This window comes from Martes martes (assembly GCF_963455335.1).
Source record: "Martes martes genome assembly, chromosome: 9".
In the NCBI taxonomy this organism is placed as follows: domain Eukaryota; kingdom Metazoa; phylum Chordata; class Mammalia; order Carnivora; family Mustelidae; genus Martes; species Martes martes.
The window spans coordinates 128,158,993-128,176,702 of record NC_137896.1 but is presented as its reverse complement, the minus strand read 5'-3'; the positions used below and the strand labels follow the sequence as shown (position 1 = coordinate 128,176,702).

Sequence of the window (17,710 nt, the reverse complement as noted above, 5' to 3'; positions counted from 1 at the left end):
ATTTATTTATTTTAATAAACATATAATGTATTTTTATCCCCAGGGGTACAGGTCTGTGAATCGCCAGGTTTACACCTTTCACAGCACTCATCATAGCCCATACCCTCCCCAATGTCCATATATTTTAAAGATAGTTTTATCTAACCTAACCTGCCTGGTATCTTCCCTACTAGATTCTAATTTATCTGATGACAGGGACCACATCTGACTCATATCACACAATCTCAAATGACTTCTCCATCATCTTCCAACTGTTCTTTCCATGAAAACGAAATAAATAAAGCAATATAGAAATGCTTTAATCTTGGGGCGCCTGGGTGGCTCAGTGGGTTAAAGCCTCTGCCTTCGGCTCAGGTCATGATCCCAGCGTCCTGGGATCAAGCCCCGCATCGGGCTCTCTGCTCAGCAAGGAGCCTGCTCCCCGCACCCCCCACCCCCCGCCTGCCTCTCTGCCTACTTGTGATCTCTCTCTGTGTGTCAAATAAATAAATAAAATCTTGAAAAAAAAAAAAAAGAAATGCTTTAATCTTTAAATCAGTTCCAAAGGTACTCATGATTTGTTATAAATTTCACTTAAAAAAGATGAAAATTCAAAAATCAGCATCTGCTTTCAAAGAAACATTAATGTTTCTTATGGGGGAGAAACTTCCAGAATATCCTTGAAACTATGAAACTTAGCCACCGTTAGTTGATTCTGGTACAGTCTTCTGTTGCCCTTCAAGGAAAATAAACAATACTTTACAGCTTGGATTTAAAAACTGCTTAGGGTCAACTCTGACTTCAACGAAAACGTAGTTCAAATTATTTCTTAAAAAAAGAAAAAAAAAAGATCACCAACTAATGTAAAATTTCAAAGCATCAACAATTTGAAACTATAGTGTAGTAAAAAGTAAACCTCTACCTAATCTTTCCATTGTGAAGAATGGGAACAGTCTCATCCTATTATCAAAGGATAAATTATTTATTACTGATTAAAATTATAAGAGATGGGGCACCTGGGTGGCTCAGTGGGTTAAACCTCTGCCTTCAGCTCAGGTCATGATCTCAGGGTCCTGGGATTGAGTCCCACATCAGGATCTCTGCTCAGCAGGGAGCCTGCTTCCCCCTCTCTCTCTCTGCCTGCCTCTCTGCCTACTTGTGATCTCTCTCTCTGGCAAATAAATAAATAAAATATTTTTTAAAAATAAAATAAAATAAAGTTATAAGAGAAAATCAATTTGACTGAAATCAAATTCGTCCTACTGGGAATTTTAATAAAATACATATTGATGCTTTGCTATTTTAGGACATAAATTTTATGTTGTTGTAATTATAGAAAAAGTCTCTATATTTGGCTACTCAAACCCAAGATTTAGAAAACAAAATGTTAGAGGAGATACCAGAAGTTCCATTCAGTTTGTACGCCCTCTTTATCACCAAGAGATGAAGAAAAGGTTTTCCATGGGAAGTTAGGCAATAATGGTAACCTCGCATCTCAAACTAGAATTCACCTTCATCCTTTACTTCATTTGGGAAATACTTTTGCAGCATCAACAGAAAAATGACCCACATATGGCAAGCCACTCTAAATTTTATTTAATCATAATATTAATTTCACTGAAAGTGTATTATACCTTGAGGATATTAGGCTAAGTGAAAAAAGAGAGCCACAAAAAGACAGACACTGCACGATTCCACTTCTCGGAGGCCCCTAGAGTAGATGGCTTCATCCAGACCTGAAGCAGAATGGTGCTGGTTAGGGGCTGGGTTGAGTGGAGAATAGGGAGTTGTTTAATGGGCACAGAGTTTCAGCTTCACAAGATAAAGAGTTCTGGAAACTGGCTGAACAAGGTCAATGTATTTACTATTGAACTGTATGCTGAAAAACGGTTAAAAATTGTAAATTTAATGTTATGCATTTTTTACAATTAAAATTTTTTCTAAAAACATAAAAAGCTTAGGGGTGCCTGGGTGGCTCAGTGGGTTAAACCTCTGCCTTCAGCTCAGGTCATGATCCCAGGGTACTGGGATTGAGCCCCGCATCGGGGGGGGGGGGGGGGTCTCTGCTCAGCGGGGAGCCTGCTTCTTCCTCTCTCTCTGCCTGCCTCTCTGCTCACTTGTGATCTCTGTCTGTCAAATAAATAAATAAAATCTTTAAAAAAAAATTTAAAAATTAAAAAAGAAAACATAAAAAGCTTATAATGGCCACATAGTCTTAACCATCCCTACACTTAACAGAGCCAAAAAAAATGCAAAGCCAAAAATAGGACCTACAAATGCACAAAAGACATATTCGTGCTGAATCTAACTGCTAAAGAACACAGTTAGTTTAAACCTTGCTGCATTATCAAGTGGGGCAGAGAGCACCACAAAGGGATTACGGCCTAGGAAAAGCAGGAATGATTCAGGGTTAGCGAGGGAATAAAATGCCAGGGACAAACAGGCGTTACAGTATGTGTGGCTCAAAGAGGACCTGGGTCTGCAGGTCATGGGGAGAAAAGCTTCTGCCAGTCATACAATTCATCGTACTGTTTTGCAGTGTTGTTCTCAATGAACGCAGATGAAAGAAAGTGCTTTCTACTTCTATGCTCTAGAGAAAGGGCAGTTCCTAAATAGGCTGGTATGTAGGCTGACATCCTACGTGATCTAAACAGCGAATGACTTAACGTCTTTTACCCACCCCTTATGATTTTCAGCCTTAATGGGATGTCACATAAATTACTGTGGAGCTGAAGGCAGAGAATGATTAGAAGTCAACAAATAATTCTCGCAATCACAAATTCAGAAAAGAAACAAACATCTGCAACACACTTTTATGGTTCACACAAGTATAATCCATCTGCATGTTATAGCACGCTTTTCAAACTTTCAATCACCAAATAATCTAACTGAACTCAGATATTTACAAGCAAACAAACTGCCAAGTTACTACAGTAACAGCTTGTCTAAGACAAGGGCAAATATCTCCTGGATATTTGACTTCTATCAATCAAGTTTTATCACTTACAACTATAAAATATTTTAAATATTGCAATATCCCCAAATACACTAAATAATGCAATCTTTCCTTACTGACGTGGAAATAATCCAGGAATACAAATATGAGTGTCAATTTTCATTATCTAGCAAATATAGGTGTCAAAGAATTTCCTGACTGACATATATGTACAGCAGAGTTTATTTCCCATATTAAAAATAAATGAAATCCAAATGCAATGTGGTATCCTAGTCTGGATTCAGAAACAGAAAAATGTATTAGCAGAAAAACTAATTATATCCAAATAAATCTGTCATTTAGTTAACAGTATTGTGCAGTCTGTTCCGCTATACTGTTTTGAGGGTGCAAATTTGTTCAAGTGATATATATGAGGGAACAATCTGACCATAACACAAATTTCACATTTGCTGACACCCAATTTCACCTATAACAAATGTTGTGCACACAGAAAACCGAACCCAGCCACGTCGGGTTACACATACAGGGACACCCAAACATCTACCAGCAAGCTCACTTTCCAGAATGTGTTAGGAAGCCCCCCCATCCACATCTGGTGGTACAACTTTTCTCCAAATTCCTTACCACCCCCCCTTCCTCCATTCCCCAATAACGCATGAGTGCAACTCTGCCAACACCCACTTCCACGTACAAAGTCTAAGGGCTTTAAGGTAAGTGCCATATTTTAGTATTTGGATGTCTGTTCCCCATGTAACACATGTAAAAATATGTGAGGACTCTCATTTAGGTTCCTAACTTAGTTTCACTGAACAAAGCTTTTGAGTGCTGGACCATTAATCCCGCTTTTCCCATCAGTGCCATGGTTTTCGCTGCAAGGTTCCGCATAGCCGGTAATCGTTAGGAGTGCCTATGGCATGTTATAGCAGAACTGACTACTCCAGTGACAGTGTCTTAGTTTTGACAAATGTGCTATGATGATATGGGAAGAAAGGAGAAGCCCCGTGAAGGGTATCCAGAAACACCCTGTATTCTCCATTCCACTTTTCTACAGTTATAAAATTATTCCAATAAGAAGTTTTAAAACAGTACGCATAGGAAGTAGAGAAAGCCAAGGCTCAACTACAGGGTTCTGCATTAAGGACTGCTAACACTTATGTAACATTTACTTGATGCCACGCACTGATCTCAGTGTTGTATACACAATGACTCATTAGGCATTCTCACAATGAGAAGAGATAGGTGTTACAATCATGCCCATTTGACAAGTGAGAGGACTGACGTGCACCTAAGAAAAGGTATCCAAAAACACAAAGTAGACACCTTGGTTCTAGAATCAAAGCTCTTACTCTGATCCTACTTCAACAGCCAACTATTCAAAATACAACTTTTTAAACTAGGTTACTTCCACCATTCTAGAAAGATTCTACAATAGGAAAAGAGGCATAAAATTAAAAAATTAAATAATCTTTCTAAAACATGCCATAAATACCAAAATCCCAAAAGTTTAAAAAAAATCCCTTTTATAAAAACCTATGAGCAAAAATTGTGGAAGCTAATATAGTAAGAAATATCACCTTTGTACTTCAACTAAAACAGTCAACTAGAATATGAAGTATACACATTTTATAGCAATGACAAATGATAGCTAAGAAAAGACGTATCGTCTATGATAGAAAATATAATTTCGAAGTTTTACAAAACTTGCTCACATTTCATCATTGTCAAATACACTCGATAATTTAAGAGTGACAATATCACACACAAAACTAACACTTGCCACTGAAGTTTCCCAGCAATCACAATCATCAAATTTGGTTCAAACAAAACTGGTTCATCAAACATCGGGTAAATGCCAAAGAGAAACTTCTGCCTACAGGATCTCAACGCGGGGCAAGTAAAAGGCCACTTTGTTGACATAACTTACTATTGCTTCTCAAGATATTACATGGCTTGGACTCTAAAATGCAAAACCCTACCTACCCTCCCATGTACACTCTACACAGTGGACAAGACACAAGGTCCTTTCCTTATGGATCCGCTACTCATTCATTCATTTATTCGTTCAACAAGTAGTTACTGAGTACCTACAATGTGCCAGGTGATCTTCTAAATGCAGCAGGGACTAAGGAAGGGAAGAAAACACAAGTGGGAAGTAAGTAACAAGATAAATAAATAGAACTCAAACTAAGGTAGGGGTGATAAAATCTAGGAAGAAAATAAGGCAGGAAAGGAGTATTTAAAGTGAGGGTAAAATCATAAATAGGGTGGCCAAGGGAGATGAGGTAGAGTGGAGAAGACAAACAACCGTAGGATATGTTAGGTGTGCATACAGGAAAGAAACACCTGCTCAGGGCGCAAGCAGTGGGAGGGAGCGAGGCTACGGAACGAGAGTGGTCAGAGAAGGAGACTGACCTGTGAGAGGAGACGCAGAAGAAGGAAGAGGCCCAGTCACCCGAAGATATGGGAGTAGGGCGTAGTCCAGGCAGGAGGCTCAGCGGCCACGAGGCGCCAGGGTGGCAGCAGGCATGGCATGGTCCTGGGCGGAGGGGAGGAAACGCGGGACTGGACATACCATCCTTAGGGCAAGCTGAAGACCGTGCAGAGTTCACAGCCACTCTGCCTCTGGGAGCCATACACTTAGAGGTGGGTACCTGATTTCAAACCATCTAACCATCTAACAGATCACTGAAAAGTCATTTCTTGCAAAATACAAGTGGAGGGGCTGACAGGCTGATAAAGCGGGATGACACAGGCTCAGCTGCTGCGCAGTACGTACGCTCTGAGAAAATCGAGCATGTGTACAGAAAGTTCTACCGTCCTTGAAGGCACTAAATGAGGAAGAGAAACTAGTTTTCAAACAATGCAACTGAAGAGGCTTAAAAAAAAAAAAAAAGGAAGAAAAGGCTGCAAATGTATTTAGAGTCTTTTCAGTTCTTATTTCTTCTCAGTTTGAAAGCATGATGCTGTACGCAAGAAATTCTCTTGATGCCTCAAACATACCTGATTAATTCCTGCTAAAGAGAAAGCGTGTTTTCCTCACTTCAGAATCCCTCCCACAGTGCCAGGCACACAAAGAGCGCCCAGCTCACCGTGGGTGGGGACGAGAGCACCGCTGTTCCAACAGAACACTTTGTGCTGCTCTGACTTGAAAGTGATTGGAAAATAAATACCAAGTATCCAAAGAAGAATAAATTTCCTCAAAAAGGAAATGATTTCTATAAATAGGTCTTACTGATCCACGCATCCATTAGAATGAAACTTCAAGCTGGGGAAGAGTCAGGCTTTAACCCTAAAATAGCACTGGACTCCGGAAGTAAGGCCATCGGAGCCTCAGTGAGACACTAACCCGGGCGCCTCCATTGTTAGAGGTAAGAAGTCTATTCTGTTGTCCTTCCTTCAGGACAGCCTTTGACCTCTCTTATAAATGGACACAAGAGAGCCCTAATTGACCCAGTGAGCAAACATTTTCAGAGACTCAAATACACAAGCACCACGCTAGGCCATAAGAATCCAAAAATTTGGAGGAGATGGTCTCCACCTTAAAGAGTTAGTTTTGGGTTAAAGGTTGGATGCTTATTAAAAAAGGAAACAAGGGGACCTGCGTGGCTCAGTGGGTTAAGCTGCTGCCTTCCGCTCGGGTTGTGGTCTCGGGGTCCTAAGATCGAGTCCCGAGTCAGGCTCTCTGCTCGGCAGGGGGTCTGCCTCCCTCTCTCTCTCTCTCTGCCTGCCTCTCTGCCTACTTGTGATCTCTCTCTCTGTCAAATAAATAAATAAAATCTTAAAAAAAAAAAACGGAAACAAGAGGGAGAAGAGCTGAACTGAAAATGACTAAAAACACACTGTAAAAGGGTTATAGTACAAGAACAAAGAATGATGAAAATATAGGAAAAGGAATAAGTGTATGGAAGACCTCACAGAAGAAGCTATACCTGAAATGTAACCACGGGTTTGCTTTGCAGCCACATAAAATCATAAGGAGACAGACATTACCGTTATAACCTACTGTTGTTCCTCATTCTTTCTAATTAGAGCAAAACTACACTCAATGAGACTTTCTTGAGAAACAAAAATCTTTATTTCCTTAATATGTTAAAATGAATATAAAGACTCTTAAAAAACCAGTCTTTTCAAAATTTGTCTAAGCAACATATCCCAACACAATGATTCTGAATAACCTTATCTTCTATTACCCTCTGCTATAATATGGTATGGTTCAAGTATTTGTCACAATTTAAGTTGGTTACAGCAGCCCCAGTAAAGGAAGCATAGGGCATTCAGAGATAACCCAGCACTGGGCATTGTAAAACTATTTTGCATACCAATTGTGAAATCTCAGAAAATCATATGTTTATCTAAGCAGTCATCAGGAGACAATAACCACAAATGAACTCAAATCTAAGGACAGATTACCTTTAAAAAAAAAAAACAAAACTTCAAGAGATGATAGCTCTCCCCTGTCTTTTTTAAGAGAAAGCCCTTCTCTATACTAACAATTTATAGTGAAAAAAGTCATTTATATTCAGATTAGATCTATTTTGCAGAGAGCAAGAAAACAATAAAATTATATTCAAAAATATCTATAAATATACATTCACAAAATACATTTTACATATCACTATAAGGATATAAAAGAAATCATATGAAAATGAAAAGAGCACCTCAAGCTACTTTTTGTTCACTTTTATCATGACAAAGACTTTTTTTTTAGTACCAAGAGTAGTACAAAATGAGGAATTTAGAACTTATTTTTTGAGCTTCCTGATCTACAACTACAAACAAATATAAGTTGCAAATCTTGGCCGCACTTTATACAGAGTTATACTACTAAACCTCTATAAATCTCAGTTCTCAGTAATAAGAGGGATAATACCAAAAGTGGAAACCACATATACCTATGTAGGAAATACCTACTGATTACTCTATAAATGTTCATCTTCACCATCGATACCCAAGCCTACAAATAGGATAGTGGGTGGGGGTGACAGGGGAGAAAGAAGGAAGCTGAATGATCCCCTAAATTCCAGTAACATCCCTTAAAAGAGTTAAGTTGCCAGTACCTAAAATTTGTAACAATGATTTCAACTGGAATGGTCCTAATCTCTTAGAGCGTTTTAAGATCATGGGCAGACTTCATAGATCAATTCACACACTACTCAACCCATGCAACACGAATAAGTAGCACAGGGGCTGGCAATTCAAGGTAAAGATAAGCAAACTCAAAAAAATCCCGAAAGGATATAAATCATGCAAATCAGTGACTGAGCCACATTTACTAGTAGACGTAAAAGTCTCACATTTACTGACCTAGTTCACTCTTTGGATGCAACAGGTCACGGTGAATAGTCTTGCCTTTGACCTCAGTGCAGTAACGGACAAGCAGAGTATCCTTCACGCTCCTCTCGGCCTCAGGCCTGGAGCTAATAGGCTACCTATCCATTCTGAGCTAGGCACGGAGGCAAATTTATTCTCTTTTCTTCATTCTCATGAAGAAACATTCTGGCCTCCACAAGCCTACTGGGTGATACAGTGAGGACCACTGAACTTAGAGTCTATGTCCCACATCATGACCCAATTCTCAAATAGCCTTGAACTGAGATAAAGAGCATCAGTCCAATTAATAATTAAAGGGAACTTTGATTTCCCACTTGTCTTTCTCCCACTGCAATTTCACAGAGAAAAACAGTTATTAAGAGTCAAGATTCAGACGTTTCTGAGTCCCCTGGACCTACCACCTGGTATTTTCAGAACTACTTCATTTCTAAAAGATCTAATTCAAAGACAGTTATCCTAAAAACTGTTCTTAACCAAAAAAAAAAAGAAAAGAAAAAAGAAAAAAAAGAAAGAAAGAAAAGAAACACAAAAAAACCCAAAAACAACTGTTCTTAACCATAAAAACATATGGAGCACACACCAGGAAAATCAGAAGGCCTTCATTAAAAAAATAAAAAGTAAGGTTCATGTTCATTAAGTTAAGGTGATCCTCCTATGCTAGACACATTTTGGCTTTGAGATCATTTAAGAATAAGTTAGAAATAATTTTATAATCAGAAAAAAGTTTAAAGAGATTACTTTTAAAATTAATTTTGTTTTGTTTAATTCAAATTATTTAGCATGAAACAAAAAACTGTTATGATTTAGAAAGAAGGTAAAATTCAGTAAATCCAGTCACATACCAAGCTTCAGGCAGCAAAACAGAATATTCATGTGGAGATGTGGTCTCTGGGAAGTTAGAGAGAATGGCAAGGCGATGAGGAAGCAGGTCTGATCCATGATAAGTGAACAGAATTTCTAGGGCTTGTACGTTACTTTCCTGTACAAACAGCAAGAGGTAAGTTTCCATTGTAAGCCTTAGAAATAAAGGAATGACTTTGTAGGACAATGTTCAAAAACCTAAAACTAACTTTTTATGCAGTTCGGATTTCAGGTACTTTGAAATATTTCTAATTCTTTGTAGTCTGCATCACATTTCTCAATCTAGTGTCATAAAAATCACTTACTTTTAAAATTCAGAATGATGAATAAACACTTTTTAAAATTTTATTTATTTGAGAGAGAGAGAGAAAGACTATGAGCAGGGCAAGGGGCAGACAGAGAGGGAGAAACAGACTTTCTGAGGACTCAGGGCTCCATCCTAGGACCCTGAGATCATGACCTGAGCCAAAGTCAGAAGCTGAACCAATGAAGCTACCCAGGTGCCCCCGCATTTTTTTTAAAGATTTATTTATTTGCCAGAGAGAGAGAGAGAGAGAGCATGAACAGGGGGAGGGGCAGAGGGACAATGAATAAACATTTTTTAAAATATAATTCCATTTTCTCTGCATTAATATTAAAACAAAAAAATGAAATGATGATAAATGCATGCAGTAACATTAACTGTGCGGCTCAGAGATTTAGAAAGTATTAATAACCATAATTATTTTATTTACAAAAAAGAAATTACCCGAGCATAAGTTCTTGCTGAGAGAACAATATTCTGATTTCTGAACTTCTTAAAGAATTCAGCATCATATCTCTGTTCAGATGCATGAGGCACTCCTAGGATTTCCTGAGGGGAAACAGCGACTTAATAATGAAAAGGCTTTTAAATATGGGTGACAAGAAAATATTAAAAACCTTTACAACTCTGCCTCCCTAAATAAATAAGCCTTGAATTAATTAAACTATCAACTGTTAACTGCAGTAGTACATCTGCATTCTTGCCTTTATCTTGAAAATAGCTGTATTTATAAATACTGTTAATTAAAAAAAAATTAAGAAGTAAATGAAATGGGCAGTAAAAAATTAATTACAGGAAGACAACCCAAACCCACCACCTGCTGAAAACAAGTAAGCGACCGTTATACATGGCAGTGCAGTATGAACACCTGCATTAACTTCACGGCTGCTGGTGATCGATGTAAAATGCAGCCTGAACCATTCATTCACTCAACAAATATTTACTGAGTGTCTACTATGCGCTAGGGGCACTGTGATAGGCAGCAGTGATGTAATGAGCAGGACACGTTTCCTGCCCTCCAAACCACTTAAAATCTAATGGGAACAAACAGGCACACAGGAACAGGCGAAAGGAAACACACAGGAGAGTACTGTAAAACTTGACCTGGGAAGGTGGGGAAGGCTTCCCAGGGGGTGCTCCAAAGCTGGGACATAAAACACAAACAAGTTGGCCATAGCAACTGCAAGTAAGGATCTGCCCACGGCAATGTATGACATAGGGCTCGTGTCTGTCATGTTTAATGCTGAACCCCAGATCCCCAGCAGTCTGTTTTTCATATAATAAGTAACCAATAACTACTTATTGACTGAATTAATTTACTGAGGTAGGAGAGAGACAAGGAGGAGGTGTGGAGGAGGGGGGGGGTGGCGTTGAGAAGGTCACTTGCAAATATGTTGGGCTTGGAACTCTAGCACATCTAGAAGGAGCCACCCAGAAGGCAGGTGGATAGGTCAAGAGTTCTGGAGCGAGGTGAGTCACATACAGGCCACACTTACTAACACAGAAGTGGGTATGATTTCAAGGGAGAGCAAGTTGAATGAAAACAGCCTTAAGGAGCAACATCATTTAAAGGATCAACCCCCCCCCAAAAAAAGGGGGGGTTGGGACGTGGTGGAGGACAAGGGAAGGTCAGGAATAGGCATCTGAAAAGCAAAGCAAATGAAGGAGTAGCTGGAGAAGCAGAGAAGTAAGGGCAGGAAGTGGGGGGGGGGTGCTGTTTAACACATATTCATGGAAACCAAGAAAGAAAACACTTCAAAAATGTTCTCAGTTCCCGGACTCCCCATCCACAGCAACCATTCCCTTTGTTCCATCCCAGTTACGCATCCTACCAGCTCCCTAGATCTTTATCATCACCACGAAGGAAGTCTCTGGGACATCTCCATGTCCAACAATGGATTCCTGAGCAACTGGTCCTTCCTCCCCGCCCCCAGCTCAACCCAACACATGGCATTCCAGCAATTTCTCAATGTCACTGAGACATCCAGCCCGCTGACCTGACATTTTTCACCTGCTCTCTCCTCCGAGTCTCCGATCCCTCCCAACCAGCTTAGTCCCTGGTCCATCATTACAGAGATTTCTTTAATCCCTTGCTTCTTTCCCTTCATCATACTCACCTGGCAAAACCTCACCCTTAGTCCAAGGCAACTAAGAACCTTGATTACAAGTTACCAGGAGTCTGAAAAACTATCACAAGACCAAGCTGACAATTCTCATTTCAAGATCTCAGCACGGTTGGGATCCTGATTCAAACGAACCAACTGTAAAACCATTTATGAGGTGACTAGGGAAATCTGAACAAGAAGTGGCTAGGAGATGATATTAGGGAACTGCTACTAATTTGCTTAGAAATAATAATGTTATTGTGGTTATTTTTTAAGTCTTTACCAGTTATGGACACATAAGTATTTATGGGTGAAATGATAAGATGTCTAGGATTTGCTTTAAAACAACTCGCTGAAAGAAAAGACAGGAGCGGAGAGTAAAAAATACAAGATTCACAAAATGGTTGAACTGGGCAGTGAGTACATCCAGGTTCATTATACTCTTCTGTATACTTTAAGGAAGGTTGGACATTTTATAAACTCAATTCAGATCTGCTGTCCCTCAATGATACTACATTTCCCTAAAAAGTTTTCTCCCCATTCTGTTAGAAACTTTTCCACAGTTCCTTCATTCTTTCCAGACCTCCAATACTTATCCCCGTCTCCATTCTCAACTGAAAACTTGCTTCATACACTTTAACTGACACTGTTAGATGGGATATTCATTTTCCCACCCACTGAAACATCTACCTGCATCTCTACCAACAGGATTTCCTTCCTTCAGTTACAACAGAAAAATTATAACCATCTGCTCCCCAAACCCTGTTCATGCTCCAAATCCCATTTCTATAATCATGCCATTATCGCCTCCTTCTCCTGTTGGATAAATGCCTCCTCACCCTCTGCTGCTTCCTTCCCATTAGCATACAAACAATACTTCTTCCTTCTATCAAAAAAACCCTCTTAATTTCACATACATTATCTTCTTGGCGCCTTGAAACAAAACTTCCAGAAGGAGCCGCCTACAATCACTGTCTTCACTTACCCACTTCCTGCTCTTCCCTAAACTCACTCCACCTCTAGCAGTTCAAGTCCACTCCTCACACAGCATGAGAGACCTTGCAAATGTGGCCAGAAACTGTTCTAACCCTCGCTTCTCCCTTCGGTCTGTGCTGTGCTCCCTGGCAGCCCAGCTCCCCCCACCAGCTCACTCTGTCAGGAGCACCCCACCCCCTCTCTTCACACCTCGCAGCGCAGGCTAATGAATCCAGGAGAACTCGCTGTGAGTTCCTGCTTTCTCCTTAAGCAAATTACTTTCCTTCTCCATGCCTCAGTTTTCAAATCCATAACACTGGAAGGAAAACACTAACTGCCTGAAAGACTGCTGGGAAATAATCCGGATTCAGTATCCATCCCAGCGCAGTGGCCCGACAAACAGTAAGTGCTCAACAAACGTGCAGGTATTTAAGGTAGGCTCTTACCGATCAGTCACTTCGACAAATAGTTGCTGAGCTCCTCAAGAAGCCAGGTACCCGTCTGAGCTTGGGGATACAGCAGCCACCAAGATGAAACCCCTACACCTTTCCAGAGCTTCTGCTCCCATGTCTGCCTTAGAGCACTCTCCAGTCCCCTAAATTTGCCTGTTCTTGTTTTTTTTTTGTTTTTTTAAGGACTAGTTGGGACGGCACTTCCTATATAATGTCTTCTCATTCAATGTTCTTTCCTCAGTTCTTCACGTCATTGTCACCGTTTAGTGCCTACATAATGTGGACTCCAGGACACTTCCTTGTTCTTATCTCCACCTCCAGCACTGCCATGATGGCTGGTACGTACCTGGCACTTGTGTCACATAGAAATGAATCCACTTTTATCTACTTTATCATAGGATTCATAAAATAAGCTTGCCTCAGGATTAAAATGCAATGTCTATCTCTACTACTATCTAGCTGGTGAGCTACCGTGTCTGAACATCTTCATTTTTAACAGCCAAATTCATCAACTTCACCTACTTTTCGAAAGCCTAATTAGCCTAATTCTCTAAGAAAGTGGGCTCAACAAATACTTTAAACCAGGCACTAGTGAACATACTTCCAACTGTCAAATAAGGAAACAGCAATTCGATAACTAAAGGGGAATGAAAGAAAATTAACTGGATAGTCAAACTCTGAACATTTCATGGAACTCTTTAAGATCTCAAAATCAATAAAATTTAGTAAAACAAAGTCTAAGACAACATAATAAACCCTATCTGTACTGCATTCTGCAGCTCATAACATGCTTTTATGTATTACCTCAAAATAAAACTCCAATACAATAAAATGATAGGCTTTAAAATAACATGACCATCCAACAATCAAACTAGTTGTACCCATAGATAAAAGTATTGGGAATTTTTGCAACTTGTTTGTATAACTACCATGTTTTCTAGTAACTATAAATAGCCCTCTTTTATCAGTGGAATTTTGTTTGAAAACACTGTTATTTCATTAGCAGGTAGGAAATCAAATGCTTTTAGATTTGCCTATAGGCATTAGAAGAACTAAATATCTCCATTATTCTGGGGACAAGCATCATATTAGAGGTCACATTTATTGAGCACCTGCTATGTGCCAGTACCAAGAGCCAAGGGAGGTGTTCCCACAGAAAGGAGGACTAACACAGATGGAGAGAGTAATCTGCAAGTGAAGTCAAACTTTAAATGTTAGAAATTTATATCAACTTCTGGGTAATGTCAGCTGTGAGGGTCATGTGAAAAAGCAGCCTAAACTATGTTTATTTGCTGAAATATCTTTAACAACATCTGAATGTTGGAAACATTCAGTGTTTGTGTCCCTAAAGAAATAAAAATAAAGTATACCTTTTTTAAAGTTCAAGTGTCTCCATGAAAAAATGTTCATCATCACTAGCCATCAGGGAGATTCAAATCAAAACCACACTGAGATACCATCTTACACCAATCAGAATGGCCAAAATCAACAAGACAGTAAACAACAAGTGTTGGAGAGGATGTGGAGAAAGGGGAACCCTCTTACACTGTTGGTGGGAATGCAAGTTGGTGCAGCCACTTTGGAAAACAGTGTGGAGATTCCTTAAGAAATTAAAAATAGAGCTGCCCTATGACCCGGCAATTGCACTTACTGGGTTTTTACCCCAAAGATACAGATGTAGTGAAAAGAAGGTCCATCCCTAATGCTCATAGCAGCAATGGTCACAATCACCAAACTATGGAAAGAACCAAGATGCCCTTCAACAGATGAATGGATAAAGAAGATGTGGTCCATATATACAATAGAATATTATGCCTCCATCAGAAAGGATGAATACCCAACTTTTGGGTCAACATGGACGGGACTGGATGAGATTATGCTGAGTGAAATAAGTCAAGCAGAGAGAGCCAATTATCATATGGTTTCGCTTATTTGTGGAGCATAAGGAATAACACAGAGGACATGGGGAGATGGGGAGGAGAAGGAAGTTAGGAGAAATTGGAGGGGAGACGAACCATGAGAGACTACGGACTCTGAGGAACTAACTGAGGGTTCTGTAGGGGAGGGGGGTGGGAGGTTGGGTGAGCCTGGTGTTGGATATTGTGGAGGGCACGTATGGCATGGAGCACTGGCTGTGATGCAAAAACAATGAATTCTGGAACACTGAAAAGAAATTTAAGAAATAAATAAAAATAAAAAATAAAAACAAACGAAAAAAAAAATAAAGTTCAAGTGTCTCATTTTGGCCATAATTAGGACCAAAGTTCAACCAACAAAATTCGATGCACTAGCAAATCACTAAAATAAAATGAGTCAGAAATATTCATACTAGGATTATTAAAACCCAGTGTATACCGAAATTCAGTACTAGAGACAGCCATATGCCATAACCTTAAAATCAAAATGTAAAATAAAAGTAAATAAAAAGGATCACATATCTAGAAAACACAGATACACTGAAATGGCTAAAGCGTTTCTGCTCCCTAGACTAACACGACTTCTGCCTTCCACAGTCTCTTAATTTTTAACCAAAGTAGTTATATAAGAGAAACTGCTTCTGCACAAAATGAATTTTTCCCAAAATATACATAGTTAGAAAGATCAAGAATGTCAGATATTAGGGCAGCAATATCATTTATAATGAGAGCCTGAATAAATCTAATTGGTTTGATTAAAACTACTCCTTACCTCGTAGGTTGCAAGCCGATCTAAGTAGGTTAGTAATTTCCGTCTACAGCGGCAAAGTTCCTTTTGTTCCAGTGTTAACCTGTTGTGAATAGCTGCGTTAGGCCACTTATATTAACACAGAAGCGCACTTCTCTATGAGTTAAAATAGAATAAAAATAACAATGTTCCACTGAGCCCCAAACTGACAGAACAGTACACAAATGCACAATGGTAAAACAACACCAACTGCATTTGGTTTGCGTCACTGGAATAATTCAGAGCAATTAATCCTCATGAAGAGCACACTTAAGTGACCAGTTATTTTTAAGAAAGTACCAAACAGTCATAAATCATTTACTTTGCAAAGTTCACTAATTTAAGTAGTTCTCGTCTCTTGTTGATCTTTTTCTCCTTTTTATTCTTGGCAGGCTCTTCACTGGGTGGTGACAGCTCCTCATAGGGGATGTTGTCAATGTCTACTTCACCAGGCAATGTAAATCTGGAAGGAAAAAAAACAAACCCAAAGCTATTAGTGAAAGCTGCTTTCCCCCACTCTGGCTGATTTTATCACTAAGTTGCTTTCCACAGAAACAGAAAGAACCATTTTTTTTTTTTTTAAGATTTTATTTATTTATTTGACAGAGAGAGAGATCACAAGTAGGCAGAGAGTCAGGCAGAGAGGGGGCGTGGGGGAGCAGGCTCCCTGCTGAGCAGAGAGCCTGATGCGGGGGCTCGATCCCAGGACACTGAGATCATGACCTGAGCTGAAGGCAGTGGCTTAATCCACTGAGCCACTCAGGTGCCCCAAGAACCAATTATTTGAAAGAAAGCTTTTGTATTGCAAGGAAAGTGATTCACTCATTATATCCACAGGATGGGCAAAAAGTAATCACTAATGGTCACATACAAAAATTTTAAAATCATGGCAATGAAAACTACTTAGGAAAACACGTGAGGTTTATACTTATCCAGTGTGAAACAGCCCATCGAGAAAATGCTACCCAGAGTTTACAGTCGGAATCACTTCTATTTAAGGTTCCAAAATGGTTTCCTTAAAAGATAAATAAATAGGGGTGCCTGGGTGGCTCAGTGGGTTAAAGCCTCTGCCTTCGGCTCAGGTCATGATCCCAGGGTCCTGGGATCGAGCCCCATATCGGGCTCTCTGCTCAGCAGGGAGCCTGCTTCTTCCTCTCTCTCTGCCTGCCTCTCTGCCTATTTGTGATCTCTGTCTGTCAAATAAATAAAATATTTAAAAAAAAAAAAAAAAGATAAATAAATAGGGGCTCCTGGGTGGCTCAGTGGGTTAAACATCTGTCTTCGGCTCAGGTCATGGTCCCAGGGTCCTTGGATGGAGCCCAGCTCCATGCTCAACAAGGAGTCTGCTTCTCCCTCTCCCTTTGCCCCTTCCCCTGCTCCCTCTTGTGCATGCTCACTCTCTCTCAAATAAATACAAATCTTAAAAATAAATTAAATAAATAAATAAAAGTAAAATAAATTTGAGGGGTGCCTGGTTAGCTTGGTCCCTAGAACATGGGACTCTTGATCTTGGGGTCATGAGTAGGGCATGGAGATAACTTAAAATTAATTAATTAAAGTATAAAAAATAAGGTTTGAAAATGGCAATGAACGTCAGTCTCATTTACAGTACTTATTTATTAAATATATCATCACACTTATATCTTTAAAAAATTCCAAATTGTCTAACGAGCAATGACTCCTGTCAAATACATTATTATCGACAGACATTTGTGCGGTACTTACAAGTTTACAAAGTGCTTTCCTAAGACACACGATTTAATCACTCAAATTCTCTAGAGGAGGTAGGAAGCCAAGACAAACAAAGTGAATGAAGCTCATGCTTGCCAAGGGGGTACTCCTGACTGGGAAGCACTCCCAGGTAAGTGCCTTTAGCCCACAGCTAGAAACTGCCAGCATCCGATAAAGGTCTGTAGAATCTGCTCTTTTCTTAGCAACAAGCTATCATAGACACACACATTTAACTCAAAGGAAAGAAAGCTGTGACCTCAGATAAGAGAAGCATTGATAGAAGGCAACTGTCTCATTACAGGATAACCTAAAT

General features: G+C 39.6%; 1 protein-coding gene across 1 annotated transcript in view; it reads right to left on the bottom strand.

Moving 5' to 3' along the window:
* Positions 1-17,710, bottom strand: part of NBAS (NBAS subunit of NRZ tethering complex) — a 319,994-nt gene that overhangs the window by 217,802 nt on the left and 84,482 nt on the right. The window contains exons 18-21 of the mRNA XM_080813961.1: positions 15,989-16,129; positions 15,652-15,730; positions 9,876-9,980; positions 9,109-9,245 (exon numbers count right to left, since the gene is read on the bottom strand). Of these exons, the coding sequence (XP_080670087.1) occupies positions 9,109-9,245; positions 9,876-9,980; positions 15,652-15,730; positions 15,989-16,129 (462 nt within the window). The remainder of the gene's footprint in view (positions 1-9,108; positions 9,246-9,875; positions 9,981-15,651; positions 15,731-15,988; positions 16,130-17,710) is intronic.